The sequence below is a fragment of the Magnolia sinica genome, chromosome 3 (assembly GCF_029962835.1).
Source record: "Magnolia sinica isolate HGM2019 chromosome 3, MsV1, whole genome shotgun sequence".
NCBI classification, from domain to species: Eukaryota; Viridiplantae; Streptophyta; class Magnoliopsida; order Magnoliales; family Magnoliaceae; genus Magnolia; species Magnolia sinica.
In genome coordinates, this window is record NC_080575.1 from 3,141,070 (window position 1) to 3,161,557 (window position 20,488).

Sequence of the window (20,488 nt, forward strand, 5' to 3'; positions counted from 1 at the left end):
TGTAGTGTAACGACCCGCCGAACCAGAACAATGTCTTGGGGCGTCCACGAAGGATTTGCCAGAGGACCGTTCGTTTAAGCCACTCGTAGTGAGGTATCACAAATAAATTGGACCAATATTAGCCCAATTGAATAGACCAGTCGGGTCCTGATAGAACCTGGTGCGGGCCTCTAAGCTAGATGGCCGTTTACACCTAGCAACAGCCCGTGCGGGCTGTACCGCGACGCAGGAAGGTCAGAAAAATCTAAAAATTTAGGAAACCATAGAGCTCACTGGGCTTGTGGACCATCGCGAACCACAGACCCAGTGGACACCCAGAAGTGAGATCTGGCACTGACTAAATGCACCCCACTTATGCAGGACCGGAATCTGGCGCTCGCAAATGAAGCTGAGATACAAGGCTATCCAGCCGTCGGATCTCTTCTACATTTTCAGAGGAGGTCTAATGAATTTTTCTACACCCGTCCACGAACTCTGGGACCCGATCGTGGAACGGTGACCGTTGATCGCAAATCGGGCCCGTGCGACCAAACTCCAGATCCGATCGTCCCCAAATTTTGCGTGGCCCTTCATCGGGCCATGGAGCACCTATCCTATTAGTTTCATGGCCAGAGGGCTACCAGAACTGTCCCGAATCTCCAAACAAGCTCTACACCACTCGTTGGCGGGCCACTAGTTACGAAACTATAGAATAATGTCCGTCTCATTGGGACATTAAAGTTTGTTTATGGAAATAATAGGTCTAATCAAGAATTCCAAACATCCATTTGGAGGGACCATAGTTGATTGCTTATGGTTGTAAACAACTCCTTTGAATATATGCTTGTTCACTCCCCAAGTATAGGGTTGTGATGTAGTAATAAACTCGGTAAGACCGAGGTCGAATCCACAGGGACTGATACCTGTACGTTATCTGAAACCAAGTAGAACTAGAACTAGACTAAGATGTGATCTAAACCAAATAGAATTTAAGAAATAATTGTGGAATAAAAACTTCAGTGAATTCAGAGGAAGGAAACTAGGGATTCAGAGGATCCACTTGTAGAGATCAGGGAGATCTTATGCCTGCATCAAGGATTATGGAATTCAAACTGAACTTACTTGATTTGGTTTTCAAGAGATGAAAGGTATATGAATTAGAATGGATTCCATCATCTAACCATGCCCAGGAGACAAAGCAAACAACAGGATTAAACTAATTACCAACCAATCAACAATGTATGAAGATCAGGAAGGGTACTGTCATCCTACCATGCCCATGGAACAATGATGAACAACAGGGCTTCCTGACTTCATAAACATAAAAAGGGGAAGAAATACTCAAAACCATCGCAGATCTATTGTAATTTCAGTCACAACAAACCATTAAAAATAACTGAAAGTATTTCTTTTAATTTGAACAAAAATCAACATCAGTCAGTCTAAACAATAGGCACAAGCAAAGTCCCTCCCATCAGACTACAAGCTTCACCTCTTAGCCCTAGCTAAGAGGTTTAGCCCAACATGATTAGGCTAATAACCTTAGGCATCATAAGAGAAAGAAGAAAAGGAAAAACAACAGCCGGTAAAAAAATAAGAAAAAGAAAATAAGAGCATTCCTTTTTTCCTTCTCCCTGTCTTCACGTTCCAGCCCAAACCCAAGCCAGCCGTCACACGATCTCCTCTTTCTTCAGAGCCAAAATCGCAACCCTGCTCCTGTGCTCTCTCTCTCCAGCCGTGGATAGCAGAAAGCCCCTGCCTGTCTTCCTGTTTTTCCTCCCTGACGTGCAGCAGCAACCACCCTCCTTATAGAGCTGTCCTCCGAGAGCTGCTGTAGAGTCCTACCGGAAATAGGTTGCGGAGACACTCCTTACGCAGCCAGGACCGGTGGAGAGCTGGAGTCCGCAGACGAGCCAGCTGCGGAAACTTTCTCTACGCACAGCAGAGATGTTTCGCCGCCGAGAAAAACAACAAAGTTGTTGTTTTGTTTGCACATGCAACCATGGACGTAGGGCCAAAGGGCGACCTTGGCGAGGGTCTCATCCCCCCTCCGGACATCATGGACGGTCCAGATCGTCAATATGATCAGCGCTGGTGGCCCACCTGAATCAACCGCAACCTCTGCTGCAGAACAGAGTTCGCGCACACGTCGCTGTGAAGGTCGGTGGGCCTTTTGTGGAGGCCGAGTCGAAAATCCACTCCGTCCATTCGAATCACGTCGAAAAACCGTTGGGGACGGACGAGACCGGTTTGATTCCGTTGCGACCCACAAGACTTGGTGTTTCACCGTTCATCTTGCGTTGAACGGTTGGGATCGTGAAGCTGCGTGCATGGTAGAAAAAGGACACCTAGACATTGTTCTTGGCCATCTCCTACGTCAAGTGGACGGTTTGGATCATCGAACTGAGGAGCGAGTGGGGCCCACAACGATCTCCCGGTGAAAACAGCGTCGGACGCTGTTTCTTTTAAATAAACGGACTTCGGGTCAATCCGTGGTTGGACCGGACTCTCCGTCCGGTGCACTTCTCGTGCACATGTAGTGTGTACTTTCTCTCACAAAAATGGGTCCCACCTTGATACATGTAATAAATCCGCTCCATCCATTTGGTTCTTCTCATAATTTAAGGCGTTAAGACCAAATTTTAGGCATATCAAGATCTCATGTGGGCCCAAAATCAATAGTTTATGGGCTTCTTTGAGCGTTGGGCCACTTCCATAAGTACTGAACAGATGAAATTTGACGTGTACGGTTAATTTATGGTCCTCAAGCCACGTATGGAGTTTCGAACCGAACAGATGATGGGAACCCTGTGATCTTGTATTCTGTACCAATTTCAGGCTACTTGAGCATTAGTTTCTCAATTTTCTCGAATCCCTGGCGCGCACATCCGTCGATCTTGGTTTCCTGGGGTCCGTCGCTTGCCTTGGTGACTTTAGACCTGTTAAATCCATGCTTTCAGTACCCTTTCCAGTCCGTGCTCGTGAATATGCCCTGCATCACAAACATGATTAAATCAGGCCATTAAGCGGTATCATGCTTGTAATTCTATGCAGCAACTGGGTCTGATATGCAATATTTGACCCTGAACACAACCCCCAACCAGCATCTTGCTAGTCCCGAGCAAGGTATGCGAAAAATAAATTGAGAATTACAGGACAATTTCTACAAACTCAAGAGATTTATGAAAAATAGTTCAGATACTCGAATTCTAAGATTCATGAATGTTGGCATTACTTTCTCCTGGAATCAAGCTTACAGTAAACTTCATAATCAAGTTCAAATATTAATCCCTTAATTAGTCCAATTCCAAACACTGAATTCCATGGATGTATAGTCTAATCTCGACTTATCAACATTGAGATTCACCTCGATATTTAAGGATATCCTTAGTAACAACTAAGAGAATTCACGATAACCCAACTTGGCTTACACATTATCTTTTTATTCTTTTAATTTTTGAATTTTTTTTTTCATTAGAAGTAATGCCAAGAAGAGGGATCAGATCCTCACCTATAGGGAGCAAACCTAAGGTAAAGACTGTACACCCAACTTTTTCACATATCATTCATGGGGAATCGAATCCTCACCTATAGGGAGCAAACCTATGGTAAAGACTGTTCGCCCAATCCATTCAATTTCTCAAGTTGGTTCTTTTCATGTTTAGTGATTACCAAGTTAATCCTCTAATATCGAACTGAAACCTTAATATGTAAGCGAGATGTGTCCTGCAAATTCATGACTCAATCAATGTTTACAAATTCTAATAATGGATTAACAATTCAAACTTAGCTGTGAAATTTAATAGATAACTGAATCCAAGAGTCATAAAGTACTAACATCACGCATCTTGAAATTTTAAGTGCCCTAGATGGCCTGTCAAAATCATTTCGACTTCATCAGAAATCCTGAAAAATTAAAAGTTTTCACAACTTTTGCTCAAGACCAAGAAAACACTGATTAGGAAACCTAATCTCCCACCCCCAACCAAAAATCTACATTGTCCTCAATGTAAAAGAAATAGACATGCAATGCACATGAGATAACGAAAAAATAGGAGTGATGGAAAGATAGTACCTGGACGAAAGAATCAAGAGGCTTTCCAAGGATATCCACGTAAGAGCGGGTCAGCACAAGAGAGAAACCAACAAAAATAAAATAAAAAATACAAAAATGAAATCCTACCTACACCACTTTCGTAGGTGCTCTCGATTGCATTTGGCGTATGCAACAAGCCTTTAAACCCCTAGGTTGCCCCTAGTGGACGAGTTTGAGTCTCGTGAGGGTTTGCAGTAATGTTACCCACAAACATTGAACTAACTAATGATTAAAAAAAATGAAATAAAATGAAGAACTGGGTTGCCTCCCAGGAGCGCTAAGTTTACCGTCTTCAGCCAGACAAATAAAGCAACTACCCTAGTCCTATGAAAGCGGGAAACTTACCTATACCTCCATCAGACTAGGAGATCAATCCTGGTAAACAGGATCAGTCAGAGGCATGGACATGTCCTCTGAATCAAATTTCTCGACAAATGGTTTCAATCGATGTCCATTGACTTTAAACTCCTTGCCATTGTCGGGATCTCTTATCTCAACGGCCCCATGCGAAAAAACAGTGACAACAATGTAAGGGCCGGTCCAACGAGATCGAAGCTTACCCGGAAAGAGATGTAATCGAGAATTGTACAAAAGGACCTTCTGACCAGGTGTGAATGATTTTCGCAAAATGTGTTGGTCATGAAATGCTTTCATCTTGTCCTTGTAAATTCTCGAATTATCGTATGCATCATTCCGGATTTCCTCAAGTTCATTCAATTGAAGTTTGCGTAGCGAGCCAGCGTTGTCCAGATTGAAATTAAGATTTTTGATCGCCCAGTACGCTTTATGTTCCAGCTCCACAGGCAAGTGACAAGCTTTCCCATAGACAAGTCTAAAGGGAGACATTCCAATAGGGGTTTTAAAGGCAGTACGGTATGCCCATAAGGCATCGGTCAATCGGATTGACCAATCCTTACGATCAGGGTTAACCGTTTTCTCCAAAATGTGTTTAATTTCCCTATTAGAAATCTCGGCTTGCCCACTTGTCTGTGGGTGGTATGGGGTGCTCACCCTATGAGAGATACCGTATTTCTTCATTAAGCTCTCGAATGGTCTATTACAAAAGTGTGAGCCCCCATCACTAATGATGGCTCTAGGCATTCCGAATCGAGAAAAGATGTTTTCTTTTAGGAATTTAATGATCGTGCGATGGTCATTAGTTCGACACGGAATCGCTTCAACCCATTTAGTGACATAGTCTATGGCGAGCAAAATATACAGATTTCCAAATGATTGGGGGAATGGTCCCATGAAATCGACGCCCCAGCAATCAAATGCTTCAATGATAAGGATGGGATTCAAAGGCATCATATTTCGACGAGACAATGCTCCCAATTTCTGGCAACGCTCACAAGCTTTACAAAACTCATGAGTGTCCCTAAACATAGTGGGCCAATAAAAGCCGCACTGCAGAATCTTGGTCGTGGTCTTTGTTAGTAGAAAAGTGACCACCACAGGCCTGTGAGTGACAAGGAGATGACGCTCCGATGCTCATCGTCTTCTGATACACATCTCCTTAGGATTTGGTCCGGGCAATATTTAAATAAGTAAGGATCATCCAAGAAAAGTTGCGCACCTCGGTGAAAATTTTCTTCTTATCTTGCGCATCTAATGTGTGGTATGGCATCTGTAGCAAGATAATTAGCAATATCAAGAAACCAAGGTGAATGGGAGACTCGAACAATTGTTCATCGGGGAACATGTCGTTGATATGGGTTGTCTCAATGGGATCAGAGGTATTAAGGCGAGAAAGGTGATCGGCCACTACGTTCTCTACTCCCTTTTTATCTTTAATTTTCAAATCAAATTCTTGGAGTAGAAGGATCCATCGTATCAAACAGGGCTTAGAATCATTCTTAGAAAGAAGATACTTAAGTGCCGCATGATCTGTGTAGATAATGATCTTGGATCCGATCAAGTAGGACCTAAATTTGTCCAAGGCGAACACTACAGCTAAGAGTTCCTTTTCCGTAGTCGAGTAGTTCACCTGGGCAGAATTTAAAGTTCTACTTGCGTAATGAATGACGTAGGGCCTCTTATCTTTTCTCTGGCCTAGGACCGCTCCAAGAGCATAATCAGAAGCGTCGCACATAAGCTCAAAAGGAAGGCTCCAGTCGGGTGGCTGCATGATAGGTGCAGTGGTTAACGTGCCCTTAAGCTTGGTGAAAGCTTCCTGGCATTGCTCAGTCCACTCGTACGGAGCATCCTTTTGAAGAAGAGTGCATAAAGGACGAGAGAGGAGACTAAAGTCCTTTATGAATCGCCTGTAAAATCCTGCGTGTCCTAAGAAGGATCGCACGTCTCTGATGTTCTTGGGTGGAGGTAGGTTAGAGATGAGATCGATTTTTGCCTTATTTACCTCGATTCCCTTAGACGAGATAATATGCCCAAGGACAATTTCCTTCTGAACCATGAAATGACACTTCTCCCAATTAACTACCAAGTTCTTTTCTTCACATCTTTTCAGCACACATTTAAGACTTTCCAAGCATTTGCTGAAAGATGGACCATAAACAGAGAAGTCGTCCATGAAGACCTCTAGATATTGCCCCACCATGTTAGAAAAAATACTAAGCATAAATCGCTGGAAGGTGGCAGGGGCATTACATAGTCCGAATGGCATCCTTCGATAGGCAAAGGTGCCGTATGGACATGTAAATGTGGTCTTTTCCTGGTCTTCAGGAGCTATCTCTATCTGGTTGTAGCCCGAATACCCGTCAAGGAAACTATAATAGGAATGACCAGCTAACCTTTCAAGGATCTGATCAATGAATGGTAAAGGAAAGTGGTCTTTCCTCGTGACGGTATTCAATTTCCTGTAGTCAATGCACATTCTCCAACCAGTAGTGACTCTAGTTGGCACGAGTTCATTATTAGCATTGGCTACGATGGTGATTCCGGACTTCTTAGGGACCACTTGAGTTGGACTCACCCATTGACTATCAGATATAGGGTATATAATACCCACGTCCAATAGTTTAAGAACCTCGGCTTTAACCACTTCCTTCATGTTTGGATTTAGTCTACGTTGTGGTTGCCGAGCGGTTTTTGCATTATCCTCAAGATATATGCGGTGAGTACATCGAGGGATCGATTCCCTTGAGGTCCGCTATCGTCCATCCCAGGGCTCCTTTATGCTCAATGAGAGTAGATATGAGCATACTCTCTTGTTCTTTCTCCAGGTGGGCAGAGATCACCACCGGGTATGTCTCATCTTGACCTAAATATGCATATTTCAAATCAGAGGGCAAAGGTTTTAGGTCAAGCTTCGGCGGCTTGAGGTTAGACGGTAGAGGCACTATATCGGTTTGTGGCAATTCTTCAAATTGTGGCCTCCACCGGTTAACTTCAAGTACCGGTGCAGTATCAAGCAAGGCACACGTCTCCCTAATCATGTCATCATCAAAATCATGGGAGTGGGCCAGGCATGTCTCTAGATAGTCGGAGGATAAGGTTAGAGGTGTCGTATCTTCCACGAAAGAGTCAATCATGTTAATGTCGTGGAAATCGTCATCATCCTCTGCGTTGCTGCCGTTATTGAAAAAAATGTTTGACTCCAATGTCAAATTTTCAAAAGACATAGTCATGACACCATTCCTGCAATTGATAATTGCATTTGACGTGGCAAGGAATGGGCGACCAAGAATGACGGGAATCTGAGTGCTCATGTTATTGATGGGTTCGGTGTCCAGGATGATAAAATCTACAGGGTAGTAAAATCTATCGACCTGGACTAACACGTCCTCAATTATCCCTCTTGGTATACGAACAGAGCGATTGAAAAGTTGTAGTGTGGTTAGGGTGGGTTTTAATTCACCCAAACCTAACTGTTTGTATACCGAGTAGGGAATCAGATTGACGCTCGCTCCTAAGTCAAGAAGTGCGTGATCAATTCGATGGTTCCCGATTACACATGATATGGTTGGGCTACCGGGATCCTTGAATTTCTGTGGCACGTCTTGCTTCAGGATGACACTCACTTTCTCAGTCAAGAAGATTTTCTTTTGAATAATTTTTCGTCTTTTGGTCGTGCATAAGTCTTTCAGGAATTTGGCATATGAAGGTATCTGTTTAACGACATCAAGTAGAGGAATGTTGACTTTCACTTGTTTCAACACCTCTAGGATATCCTGAGAGTTAGAGAGAGGTTTTGGTGAAACCAACCGTTGGGGGAATGGAGCAACTGGCTTCTCTAGAAGTTCCGGTTCTACTTTTTGTGGGGCATCACTGGATCCATCATTGTTGTCCTCTTCTGGTTCTTGAGGCTTTTCGGGCCTAACCGGAAGAGTTTTATCAATGATCTTCCCACTCCTAAGAGTGGTGATGGATTTAGCATGCCCCATCTGATTTGAAGAGCTGGGATCATTAATCTCGTACTGCGGTTTAGGATTGGGGAGAGGTTGTGCAGGAAGCATCCCCTTTTCTATAACCGTCATACGAGAATCTATCTTTTGCATAAAATCTGTAATTCCCCGCATTGCCTGAGCCAGCTCTTGTATGGGATTTTGAACCGGTTCCTCTTGAGGTTTCACTTGATTTGGATTTTGATTGAAGAAACCTGGAGGAGTAGCCGTCTGTCCATTCCTCCAACTAAAGTTTGGATGATTTTTCCAGCCAGGGTTGTATGTATTGGAGTTAGGTCCAGTAAAAGGTCTTTGATAATTATTTACGGCATTGGCTTGTTCATTCAACACTCCTCGAAAGGCGGGTATTGTAGGACAGTTTTCAGTTGTGTGAATGTTGCAATCACAGATGCCGCAAACAATTTCATTAACCTTATCCTTCTTTCCTTCCATGGCCTCAACTTTCCTTATGAGCGTAGTCACTTTACACTTGAGATCATCCTCTTGTTTTAAGCGAGATAATCCGCCTTTCTCCTTTAATTGAGTCGGCCTAGACGTGGTGTTCGACTTTGGGTAATAGTCCCAAGATTGTGTTTTTTCAGCCAAACTATCGAGGTAGTCCCATACCTCGTCGACATCTTTATTAATGAACTCTCCATTACACATTGTCTCGACCATTTGGCGCATGGAAGATGTCAGTCCATCATAGAAAAAATTTGTAATGCGCCACGTTTCAAATCCGTGTTGTGGGCATGAACTGACCAAATCTTTGAACCTTTCCCAACATTGGAAGAATGTTTCATCTTCCTTTTGGGCAAAGTTCATGATTGCTTTTCTGAGGGTAATCGTTTTATGATGTGGGAAGAATTTTTTTATGAATTCCCTCTGCATGTCGTTCCATGTGCCAATGGATCTAGGACGCAGTGAATGTAACCACGTCTTAGCTTTCTCTTTTAAGGAAAAAGGAAAGAGTTTCAGCTTAATTGTATCCTCAGATACATTAGGAAAACATAATGTAGCTATAATCTTATCGAACTCTTTCAAATGCAAATATGGACTCTCTGATTCAAGTCCATGAAATTTGGGAAGGAGTTGGATAACTCCTGGCTTGATGTCCATTTGTCCTGTGTTTTCAGGAAAAATCATGCATGAGGGCGTACTCACTCCCGCCGGTTGTAGATAATCTCGTAAAGTACGAGGCGGGGGTGCCTGTTGCACCTCATTCTCATCTTGGGTATCCTCCACCCTGGGTGGAAGTAGAGGAGGTTGGTCTTCCGCCATAACTTCAATTAACTCAGGAGATTTCGAGTGGTGTCTAGTCCTGCGATAGATAGTCAACCCCTCAACCAATCCTTCTTCAGTCAAGAGACGTCGAGTGTTGTCACGGGCCCACTTGGGCATGAAACACTCGCAGCCCTCAATTAAAAACTTAATCCTAAGAAAGGAAAAGAAAATCTAGAAAGAAAGAGAGAGTTGGAAAGAAATTACCAAATTGAAGTCCTAAGTTAAAAACCTGCAAAATAAAACAAAAATAAGTTAGATTCTAAAAAGAGAAGAATGATCCTTTAAAAGAAAAATAACATTAAATTAATTTCTAAAAGAAGGTATTCTTAAAAGAAAGTGGAAATTTCTAAAGTAAATTAGGAAAGATCTAAACTAGAAAGTAAATTATTAAAAGAGAACTGAAAAATAGAAAGTAGGGAAGGAGCTTACCGAATTAGAAATTTCTATCTTGAAGGCCTACAAAATAGGAAGGTTAGTTTCTAAACAAAAATTCTAAAAATAAATTAGGAAACAAATTAGATTTTAAAAGAGTTAAAATTAGAACGTTACTAAAATAGAAAGTTAATTTCTAAAAAGGAAAAGAAATAACCTAATTTCTAAAAATAGGAAAAGTAGAGAGATTAGGAAGGAATTACCAATTGAAAAACTTATGTCAAGATCCTATAAAACAGGAAACAAGTTAGAACTCAAATAAAAATAAATAAAAAAACTAAGGTTAGTGAAATCCTAATCTTAAACTAATCCTAAAACCAATTAATTTCAGAAAAGCAACGGCGCTAAAACTTGTTCACTCCCCAAGTATAGGGTTGTGATGTAGTAATAAACTCGGTAAGACCGAGGTCGAATCCACAGGGACTGATACCTGTACGTTATCTGAAACCAAGTAGAACTAGAACTAGACTAAGATGTGATCTAAACCAAATAGAATTTAAGAAATAATTGTGGAATAAAAACTTCAGTGAATTCAGAGGAAGGAAACTAGGGATTCAGAGGATCCACTTGTAGAGATCAGGGAGATCTTATGCCTGCATCAAGGATTATGGAATTCAAACTGAACTTACTTGATCTAGTTTTCAAGAGATGAAAGGTATATGAATTAGAATGGATTCCATCATCTAACCATGCCCACGAGACAAAGCAAACAACAGGATTAAACTAATTACCAACCAATCAACAATGTATGAAGATCAGGAAGGGTACTGTCATCCTACCATGCCCATGGAACAATGATGAACAACAGGGCTTCCTGACTTCATAAACATAAAAAGGGGAAGAAATACTCAAAACCATCACAGATCTATTGTAATTTCAGTCACAACAAACCATTAAAAATAACTGAAAGTATTTCTTTTAATTTGAACAAAAATCAACATCAGTCAGTCTAAACAATAGGCACAAGCAAAGTCCCTCCCATCAGACTACAAGCTTCACCTCTTAGCCCTAGCTAAGAGGTTTAGCCCAACATGATTAGGCTAATAACCTTAGGCATCATAAGAGAAAGAAGAAAAGGAAAAACAACAGCCGGTAAAAAATAAGAAAAAGAAAATAAGAGCATTCCTTTTTTCCTTCTCCCTGTCTTCACGTTCCAGCCCAAACCCAAGCCAGCCGTTACACGATCTCCTCTTTCTTCAGAGCCAAAACCGCAACTCTGCTCCTGTGCTCTCTCTCTCCAGCCGTGGATAGCAGAAAGCCCCCGCCTGTCTTCCCGTTTATTTTTCCTCCCTGACGTGCAGCAGCAACCACCCTCCTTATAGAGCTATCCTCCGAGAGCTGCTGTAGAGTCCTACCGGAAATAGGTTGCGGAGACACTCCTTACGCAGCCAAGACCGGTGGAGAGCTGAAGTCCACAGACGAGCCAGCTGCGGAAACTTTCTCTACGCACAGCAGAGATGTTTCGCCGCCGAGAAAAATAACAAAGTTGTTGTTTTGTTTGCACATGCAACCATGGACGTAGGGCCAAAAGGTGACCTTGGTGAGGGTCTCATCCCCCCTCCGGACATCATGGACGGTCCAGATCGTCAATATGATCAGCGCTGGTGGCCCACCTGAATCAACCGCAACCTCTGCTGCGGAACAGAGCTCGCGCACACGTCGCTGTGAAGGTCGGTGGGCCTTTTGTGGAGGCCGAGTCGAAAATCCACTCCGTCCATTCGAATCACGTCGAAAAACCGTTGGGGACGGACGAGACCGGTTTGATTCCGTTGCGGCCCACAAGACTTGGTGTTTCACCGTTCATCTTACGTTGAACGGCTGGGATCGTGGAGCTGCGTGCATGGTAGAAAAAGGACACCTAGGCATTGTTCTTGGCCATCTCCTACGTCAAGTGGACGGTTTGGATCATCGAACTGAGGAGCGAGTGGGGCCCACAACGATCGTCCGTCGAATTAGCGTCGGACGCTGTTTCTTTTAAATAAATGGACTTCGGGTCAGTCCGTGGTTGGACCGGACTCTCCGTCCGGTGCACTTCTCATGCACATGTAGTGTGTACTTTCTCTCACAAAAATGGGTCCCACCTTGATACATGTAATAAATCCGCTCCGTCCATTTGGTTCTTCTCATAATTTAAGGCGTTGAGACCAAATTTTAGGCATATCAAGATCTCAGGTGGGCCCAAAATCAATGGTTTATGGGCTGCTTTGAGCGTTGGACCACTTCCATAAGTACTGAACAGATGAAATTTGACGTGTACGGTTAATTTATGGTCCTCAAGCCATGTATGGAGTTTCGAACCGAACAGATGATGGGAACCCTGTGATCTTGTATTCTGTACCAATTTCAGGCTACTTGAGCATTAGTTTCTCGATTTTCTTGAATCCCTGGCGCGCACATCCGTCGATCTTGGTTTCCTGGGGTCCGTCGCTTGCCTTGGTGACTTTAGACCTGTTGAATCCATACTTTCAGTACCCTTTCCAGTCTGTGCTCGTGAATACGCCCTGCATCACAAACATGATTAAATCAGGTCACTAAGCGGTATCATGCTTGTAATTCTATGCAGCAACTGGGTCTGATAACTTAAGTGAATTAAGTCGTCCACTCTTATGCAAAGTTGAGAATTTCGGACCATCGATTTGCAACCAAACTTTACCCGTGGAGTAAGGATATTTTCCTACTCATATCCGTATAACTGTGGCCCCGATCGACCATCGGTGACCGTTGAACAGACTTCTAATAATATTTGTCGATCGACGCATCCAAATGGCGGGCCGATCATGTTCATACGTAGATCATCATTAGGGCTAATTATCATACGGTGTATATCAATATGTACACCCCATAGTGGGCCCTAGAGCTTAGAAAGAACATCTCATAGGTCTAGTATAGTAAAAACCCAACACTTGGGGCCATTTTCACCAAATCTGACATTATAAAAGGGCCTCATTTGGGCACCCTCTCTCCCCATACGATTTTGCCCTAGAGAAGGAAAGAGAGAAGAGAGAAAAAGGAGAAGAGAAAGAGGAGAAATGAGGAGAAAGAGAGAGGAAGAAGAGAGTGAAGGAAGGTATTGTTAATGGTGGGGCCCAAGGAAGCTCAACCTTATACCTCCCTACCTCTTCTTCAAGGGAGAACCCTCCACCACAACCACATATTCACTCCGTTGATCGTTTAGGTAAAATTCCTCACCATTTTTTCTTGAAATCCATGTATTGAGGAGAGATTAGCATGGATTCTAACATACAAATGCTTGCTTTAGGGATTCCAGCCGTTCAACCCCAAAAATCCCCGCTCCTAGGTCGTTCCCAAGCCTCCAACGAATTCAAAGGTGCGGACTATTGATCTTAGGTGGCCTAGCACCAATTCTAGTATGAGATTAATGATTTTGATTGCTTGGATGCCATATTAGGAGAACTAGAGGAACCCTAGGAATTGTATGTTTGTTGCAATAGTATGGAATTGTAGGTTTGACTCTTATGATGATTGTTCTTGTCTCTCACATGATTTTGTGTATGGATTATTATATGTTCATGCCATGTTTGATTTTTCTATGTGTTGTTGCTTCATAGGATGTATGATTCATTACCCTTGTGCATGTGATTTCTTAAGTTGGAGGAAGTGTTAACTTCCTCACCAAACCACGCCACACACATACACTTTATTCATGATGTTAATAGTTTGCTTATTCGAGAAATTTGAATTGTATGTTGAGCAACATGAGAACATGGTGTTGAGTAGGCTTGATGTTACTTTGGTAGTTGGCATGCTATGAGTCTCTATTTCTATCCTTGGGTTGGTTAGGAATTTGAGAAGTGACGGTAGTCCCATCGGTTGGACTATGCTATAGCTAGACCCATGCGTTTGGGCGGGTGTGTGCGGGTGGCTGTAGTTCGACTACATGGGTCCTATGTGCCCGATGTCACTCGCCTCATGCTCGCCCGACTCTGCTGGTCTAGCCTACTGTCTGACCAACCTTGATTGTTAACTCTGCTTGTTCACACTTGTATAGAACCTGGAACACCCTACAACCGTTGTAGCTCATCAATAACCCACTTGAAATTTGGTCCACAGCCTCGTGAGCCAGGCATGGTGGAATGGGACACTGTGTCTGAGCTGTCGGCCTATGCTGGGGTACCGCGCCTCCCCGTAGTGACCGCGAGCGATCCCTTTCTCATGGCACTCCTCATGTGCTTGAAGTTGGGGATGAGGAACCCGACGGGATCACGGACCGCGGGATCTCGACCTCACGCATTGGGGGGTCTTGGCCTCGCAACCCGTTTAGGGCATTGATACGTGGGGTGTACCAGATTCTCAAATCTGCTGGATGAATGGACCTAACTAATCACACGGCTAATACGATCGCATTGCATCGCACTAGTTAGGGTGGCGACTCGCAGTCAAGGTCGCATTGAGGGAGTGTTGGCATTGGCGATCGTTAGATGGTGTCACACGAGGGAGCGTTGTGGTGAGGGCATGCATCATGTCATGCTGCATACATGCGCATTAATAAGATTACTTAGACGTATGTGATTGTCTGCTTTTCATTAAGATCATATTATAATTGATGTCTGTGATAACTTGAGACTAATAACACCCACTGAGTTGATCACTCACTCCCACTCTGGGACGGTGTTTTAAAACACCAACCAGACCCATTCATAGATGCAGGTGTCTCGAGGCTGGAGGAGCCTGGTGAGGCGAGCTTCGAGGAGGAGGACGAGCTGTCCTACTTCCAGTTAATGGACGGTTCTCCGCCAGCTTGAGAGGCGGGATTGGATCGCTGAGCAGGGGGCTCAGTCCCATTCTTTTAGTCTTGCTATTCTTTTGAGATTTTGTTGGGTAGCGTCTTATGCGACCCATGTATTCTTTTGGTCATGTATATATATATATATATATATATATATATATATATATATATATATATATATATATATATATATTTGTATTCGGTCTCTTTCATTTCAGTGGACTTGTGTGGATGTACTTCATGTTCCAGGAGATTCCAGGCTGCGCATTTAGACTGGATCGCATATTAATGAAAATTGGCTATAAGTGACCCCGGGAACTCGGGAGTCGAGTATATGCACGACCCCCGATTTTCAAGGCGTTAGTGAGGCCATCTCTTAAAGTTGCAAGAAGCAGTCTTGTATAACACTTTCTACCACAGAGTCGGAGTATATTATGGGTTGCTTTGCCATTCAAGAAGCTATATGGTTGAGAAGATTCCTTCGACATTTGAAATGTACACTGCATGCTAATGACAATGTCATGGTGTATTGTGATAGCATGACTGCTATTTATGCAAAGGATCACAGATATCATGGCAAGTCACAACACATTTAGATATGTCATCACCATGCTCGAGATATAATGGTGAAGAAAAATATTGTCCTAACGCATATACCTACTAGTGAGATGATTGCTGGTCTACTAAATAAGTCGATTGCTTAAGATCCTTTTCAGACTCACATCAAGAGTCTAGGTTTTCGTAGGATGTTATTGTATGACATGGACATTTTGGCATTGTCTATTCATCAAATTATTGGTATTCAAATATTTGTATATTGATTGTTCTTTTTGTGGACATATTGCTAGCACACACATCCACCTCGTCCTTCTATGTAAGATGTAGGTTAAGACATGTCATCAGGCAAGGGTTGTCAATCTCACACATCAACCGCCTTTGCGCGGTGACCGCGAGCAAGATGAGATGTGCGATCATGGAATTGTTGTGATTATTTTATTACTCACACATTGCCTTGAAGTAGGTTCAAGATGGGGTCCTTTGAGGAATGAGTATGGTCATTCCCACCAAGGTTGTGCAACTTAAATAAGTTAGATGTGACTCATCTAAGTGCTTATGAAAGCGATTGAGTTGAGTAGCTCAAACTAAGCGGCTAGATAACAACTGTGTTGAGATTTGGGTTTAGCTATGTTTGCGATGACATCCATTCACGACTTATGAAAGTGCCCGTTCAACCCGGATGAGAGAGAACATAAAGCATAGAAAATAGAATGAGCTCACCCTGATTGTCGAGCACGACCTCTATGGATAGCTCAAACACCAACCGCTAGCAGTAACCTTGGCCTCGGGCAACGTCTTGTTATCGCGATCAACGAACGACTTTGCATACCAACTCGGCCCCGAGAATAAGCCCCGACCATTACCAGCAGTTTGGCTTGGTCTATAGGACCTCGACCAAGCTGACCTAGGGGCCGACATCAGTGGCCAACTGCAAACCTCCTTGTAAGCCGACCACAGGGAGACGACCTCTTTGGAAGTTGACCATCGTGAGATCTCCTTCGTGTATGAAGAGGATTAGCTCCCTAAGATCTTGGTCAAGAATCATTGAGGATAACGTTGAATATCCTAAGGATGATTCCTTCCGTAATATGCGACTGTATGGCAGATTCATTGCCATACACACAACAAGCAACAAGAGGATATACATATGAACTCTACACATAGTAAAATGTATGCACACAAACTTAATCCTAGGGGTGCACATGGGTCGGTTTGGTCCGGTTCTGGGGTGGAACCGGAACCGAACCGTTCCTAATGGTTCTACAATTTTTGGAACCGAAACTGGTCCGCTAGCACCCTAAAACCGGAACCGGACCATGAAAACGGAGTGGAACCGGAACTGAACCGAACCGAAACCGACACATGGGATGAATTATTGAATTCAAACCCATTTTATAAGGAAAACAAAGAAATGAAAAAAGAAACTAATAAAAATGAAAACCCATTTCAACAGAAAAAAGAAGAAAAAAAACTAATAATCGTACCTTAGCGAAAGTGTCATTGAAGGGAATGCGATGACCGTCCTTCTCAATGTCAACGAGCACTCCATCAGAGTCAAAGAGGAGAGCAATACTAGTTTGGCATGGGGTTTGCCGTTTGTAGGTGCCATAGCAACACCCAAATATGGCGAGTCGGTGAGAGAGAGAGAGAGGGCGCTTTTTGTTTTTTTTGTTTTTGTTTTTGTTTTAAACTAACTTGGATCGACGGTTCAGATCCACAGTTACTGTCATAGTTTGGATCAATGTTTGATTAACAGTTCGGATCAACGGTTCAGTTCGGTTCTACATGACCCTAAATCGGAACTGATCTGTAATCAACGGTTCAGAAAATTTGGGAACCAGAACCAGACTGTTAGCACCCTAGAACCGGACCAAACCGAACCGATCCAACGGTTCCCGGTCCGGTTGCACGGTTCCAACGGTTAGATGTGCCTGATATAACTTTGGCATGGGAGGGTCACTTGTCATAAGCAGGGTGCCCAATATTATTCCAGCGACCATATATTAGCATCAAGAGGATCCAATGTCTCCCCTTCCTTTTCTACTCTTGTATTATAAAAATAAAAAAAGAGGGTATTTTTATCAGTAAGTCTGGCGGTGAATATCAATCCCCCTTTCTAATTTTCCCTCCAAAATATCCCCCCTGGCTCTCAGTAGAGAGAGAGAGAGAGTCCTTCTGTACGTCGCGCGTCATGTCCGGCGGTCGCCCCATCCGCGTCCTGAACGTGGCCGAGAAGCCGTCCGTCGCCAAGGCAGTGGCTGGGATCCTCTCTCGCAACCACGGTCTCCGCACCCGAGATGGACGGTCCCGCTACAACCGCATCTTCGAGTTCGACTACACGATCCGGTCCCAGCCCTGCCGCATGCTCGTCACCTCCGTCACCGGCCACCTCATGGAGCTCGACTTCGACGACCGCTACCGCAAGTGGCATTCCTGCGATCCCGCCGACCTCTACTCCGCACCTGTCCGCAAGAACGTCCCGCAGGTCGGTCTGTCTCGACTGACTGTCCCCCTGTTTTTTCTTTTTTTTTTGGAAATTCCTAGGGCACGATTGTAAATTAGAGATGCTACAGGGGGTAAATTATTTGAGTTCTTATTTGAGTCGAAGCAAACGTTGGATCCTTGTCTCGAGCCAGCAGCATTTCAGTTGGGGCTGGCAGCATGTATGTTGGGTGAGGCCCATCGTCCCGTGATCTGGACCGTTCATCATGTGGTCCTCACAATGGACATATGATGCAGTGAAAATATTTCCTGTCAGTCAATCTTCTGCTATCTGATTGTTGGATTGATGAATGAATGGTCTAAAACAAAATAAAACCAATGGTCTATTATCGTGTATGGGCGAGGCTCATTGTTCTTTGCAATCCAGACCGTTCATCTTGTGGTCCTTGCCGTGGATAGATGCTGCTGCAAAAAGGGTTCCTGTCAGGCAATCTCTAGCTATCTGATTGTTGGCTTGTGAATTAATGGTTTAAAACAAAAATATAAGTCCGTCGACCCCCAACTACTGTTTGACAAGAGAGGTGTTATACAATACTCTGCGTTATCATTTGCGCAGCATTCCATAGAAGTGGTGCCCATCTTTCCATGATCCAAATTGCTCACCTGGTGGGGTCCGCCATGGATGGTCACTGGACTGATATGGTCCATCTGATAGGCAGGCTATTTCGCCTTGTGTGTGGCCTGTTGGATGTTCTTCTATTGATCATCCACTTGCAGGCTGACCGTCCGATGGCTGGAGCATTTGCAGCATTGTCCATCCCCTATGGAGTCTCACAGGATGAGCGGTCTGGATAATTGTAAGGTGGCCCATGCCTGCATGGAATGCAGGCCAGATTGAAAACTACGGCAATTTGTCGGAGCACTGCATTTGTTTTTGAATGGTTCTTCTTAGCACTGCATTTCCTCTTGAAAAAAATCATTACTTGTGCAATTCAGTTAAGATGGAATTATATTTGTAGACTTTGGAAGATGTTTGGTGGACGATGTCAGCCTAGTAAAGCGAAGAACTTCAATTTGGAGAATAGCCTTTCTGGCTGTTTGGTGGGCTGTATGGGAAGAAAGAAATGGAAGATGTTTTTTTTTTTTTTTTGAAAGATGAAAGGAATTCATTAAAAGGAAAGAAAGAACAAAAGAGAGGCTGCTGAGAAAGCAGGCCTCAAGTTATACTCCTAAAAAGAAGAAATCAAAACCCGAAAGGTCGTTAACATTCGAAGCCCAACCGATGATAAGACGCTTGGCCAACGTCGCCACAGTCCCGGCCGAATTAGGTAAATTCCTGAAACATCTGTTGTTCCTTTCCCCCCCAAACTGACCACCAGACAGCAAGGACCGCCATCCTCCAGATGGTGGTTTTCGTCTTATCAAAATGCATCCCATGCCAAGCAAGAAGGAAAAGATTTACCTCTCTCGGAATACACCGAGATAAATTAAAGCTGATCAAGATCTCGGCCCGGATGGATTGAACAAATTGACAGTGAAGCAGAAGGTGATCAACAGACTCTTCCGAGCGCATACAGCAAAGACAAATATTGGGAAGGACCATACCTTTCTTCCTTAAATTGTCTATAGTTAGAATTTTCTTTTTCCTTGCCAGCCAACCAAACACAAGAATTTTCGGGGGGGCGTCGTATTTCCATATGAAAGATAAATTGTATTTCGGGTTAGCTTCCATCTTGTGCAACTGATTGTAGAGGGAGCGAACTGAAAAAAGGGACGACTTTTCCGGTTTCTAATACAATTCATCTTCGGAGGAAAGAGAGGGATTTGTAGAATAGAGACATTCCAGGAGCCTTGTGTAATCCGAAACTTCCCAATCTTCAAGTCTTCTTCTGCAAGACACATTCCAAACAATATTCCCCCCGGTTTCATACAGAAAATCAGCAACGTGAGCATTTTTGGAGGTGGCGATCCGATAGGAAAGAGAGAATTTGAGTTTGAGCTTCTGATTTCCAATCCAGATATCATCCCAAAATTTGATTTTAGCACCATTGCCGAGCAGGAAGCCAATGTTAGGGATAACTTCCCTTTTCATTTTCATAATTTCTTTCCATATATGAGTGACTTTGTGAGCCGATAAGTCTTTCACCATCCAGCCGTCAGAAGGGCTGCCGTATTTATGATCACCATAGGCTGCCTTCTTCAATCCCAAACCTCCAAATCCACTTCCCAAGAAGGGCCTTGTTCATGTCTTTGAGATCTTTTACCCCCGCTCCCCCATTCGACAACTGTAAACAGACCTCCGGCCACTTTAGAAGATGGAATTTCTTGCCTATTTCCTTTCCTTGCCATAAAAAATCCCTTCTCATTTTGTCGATCGACTTCCTAACCGAATTCGGGCATTTTAGAAGAGACATGAAATAAATTGGCAGATTTGAAAGAGCGGCTTTGATTAGCGTGAGGCGACCACCTAGGGCGTGTTTGATTTCCAACTAAAGACAAGTATCGGCTCTTCCATCTTGATAGAAGCGATTGAAATCTGTCAATGACTTTGTCCCAAGAAGAATTAGGCGGTTTTCCGACGCACAACGGTAAGCCCATGAAGGAAGA

At 43.5% G+C, this 20,488-nt stretch overlaps 2 protein-coding genes and 1 non-coding gene across 4 annotated transcripts in view; all 3 read left to right on the plus strand.

Annotated features, from left to right (window-relative positions):
• LOC131239301 (exopolygalacturonase-like) overlaps window positions 1–20,488 on the plus strand; it is a 70,729-nt gene that overhangs the window by 9,366 nt on the left and 40,875 nt on the right. The window lies entirely within an intron of this gene.
• Window positions 9,155–9,261, plus strand: LOC131241582 (small nucleolar RNA R71). The gene has a single exon (XR_009169141.1). It is a non-coding gene; the product is annotated as a small nucleolar RNA R71 (small nucleolar RNA).
• The window catches only part of LOC131239300 (DNA topoisomerase 3-alpha), a 33,300-nt gene continuing 30,313 nt past the window's right edge, over window positions 17,502–20,488 (plus strand). For both annotated transcript variants that reach the window (XM_058236934.1, XM_058236935.1), the window contains exon 1: window positions 17,502–17,924. In XM_058236934.1, the coding sequence (XP_058092917.1) occupies window positions 17,631–17,924 (294 nt within the window). In that variant the 5' untranslated portion in view covers window positions 17,502–17,630. The remainder of the gene's footprint in view (window positions 17,925–20,488) is intronic.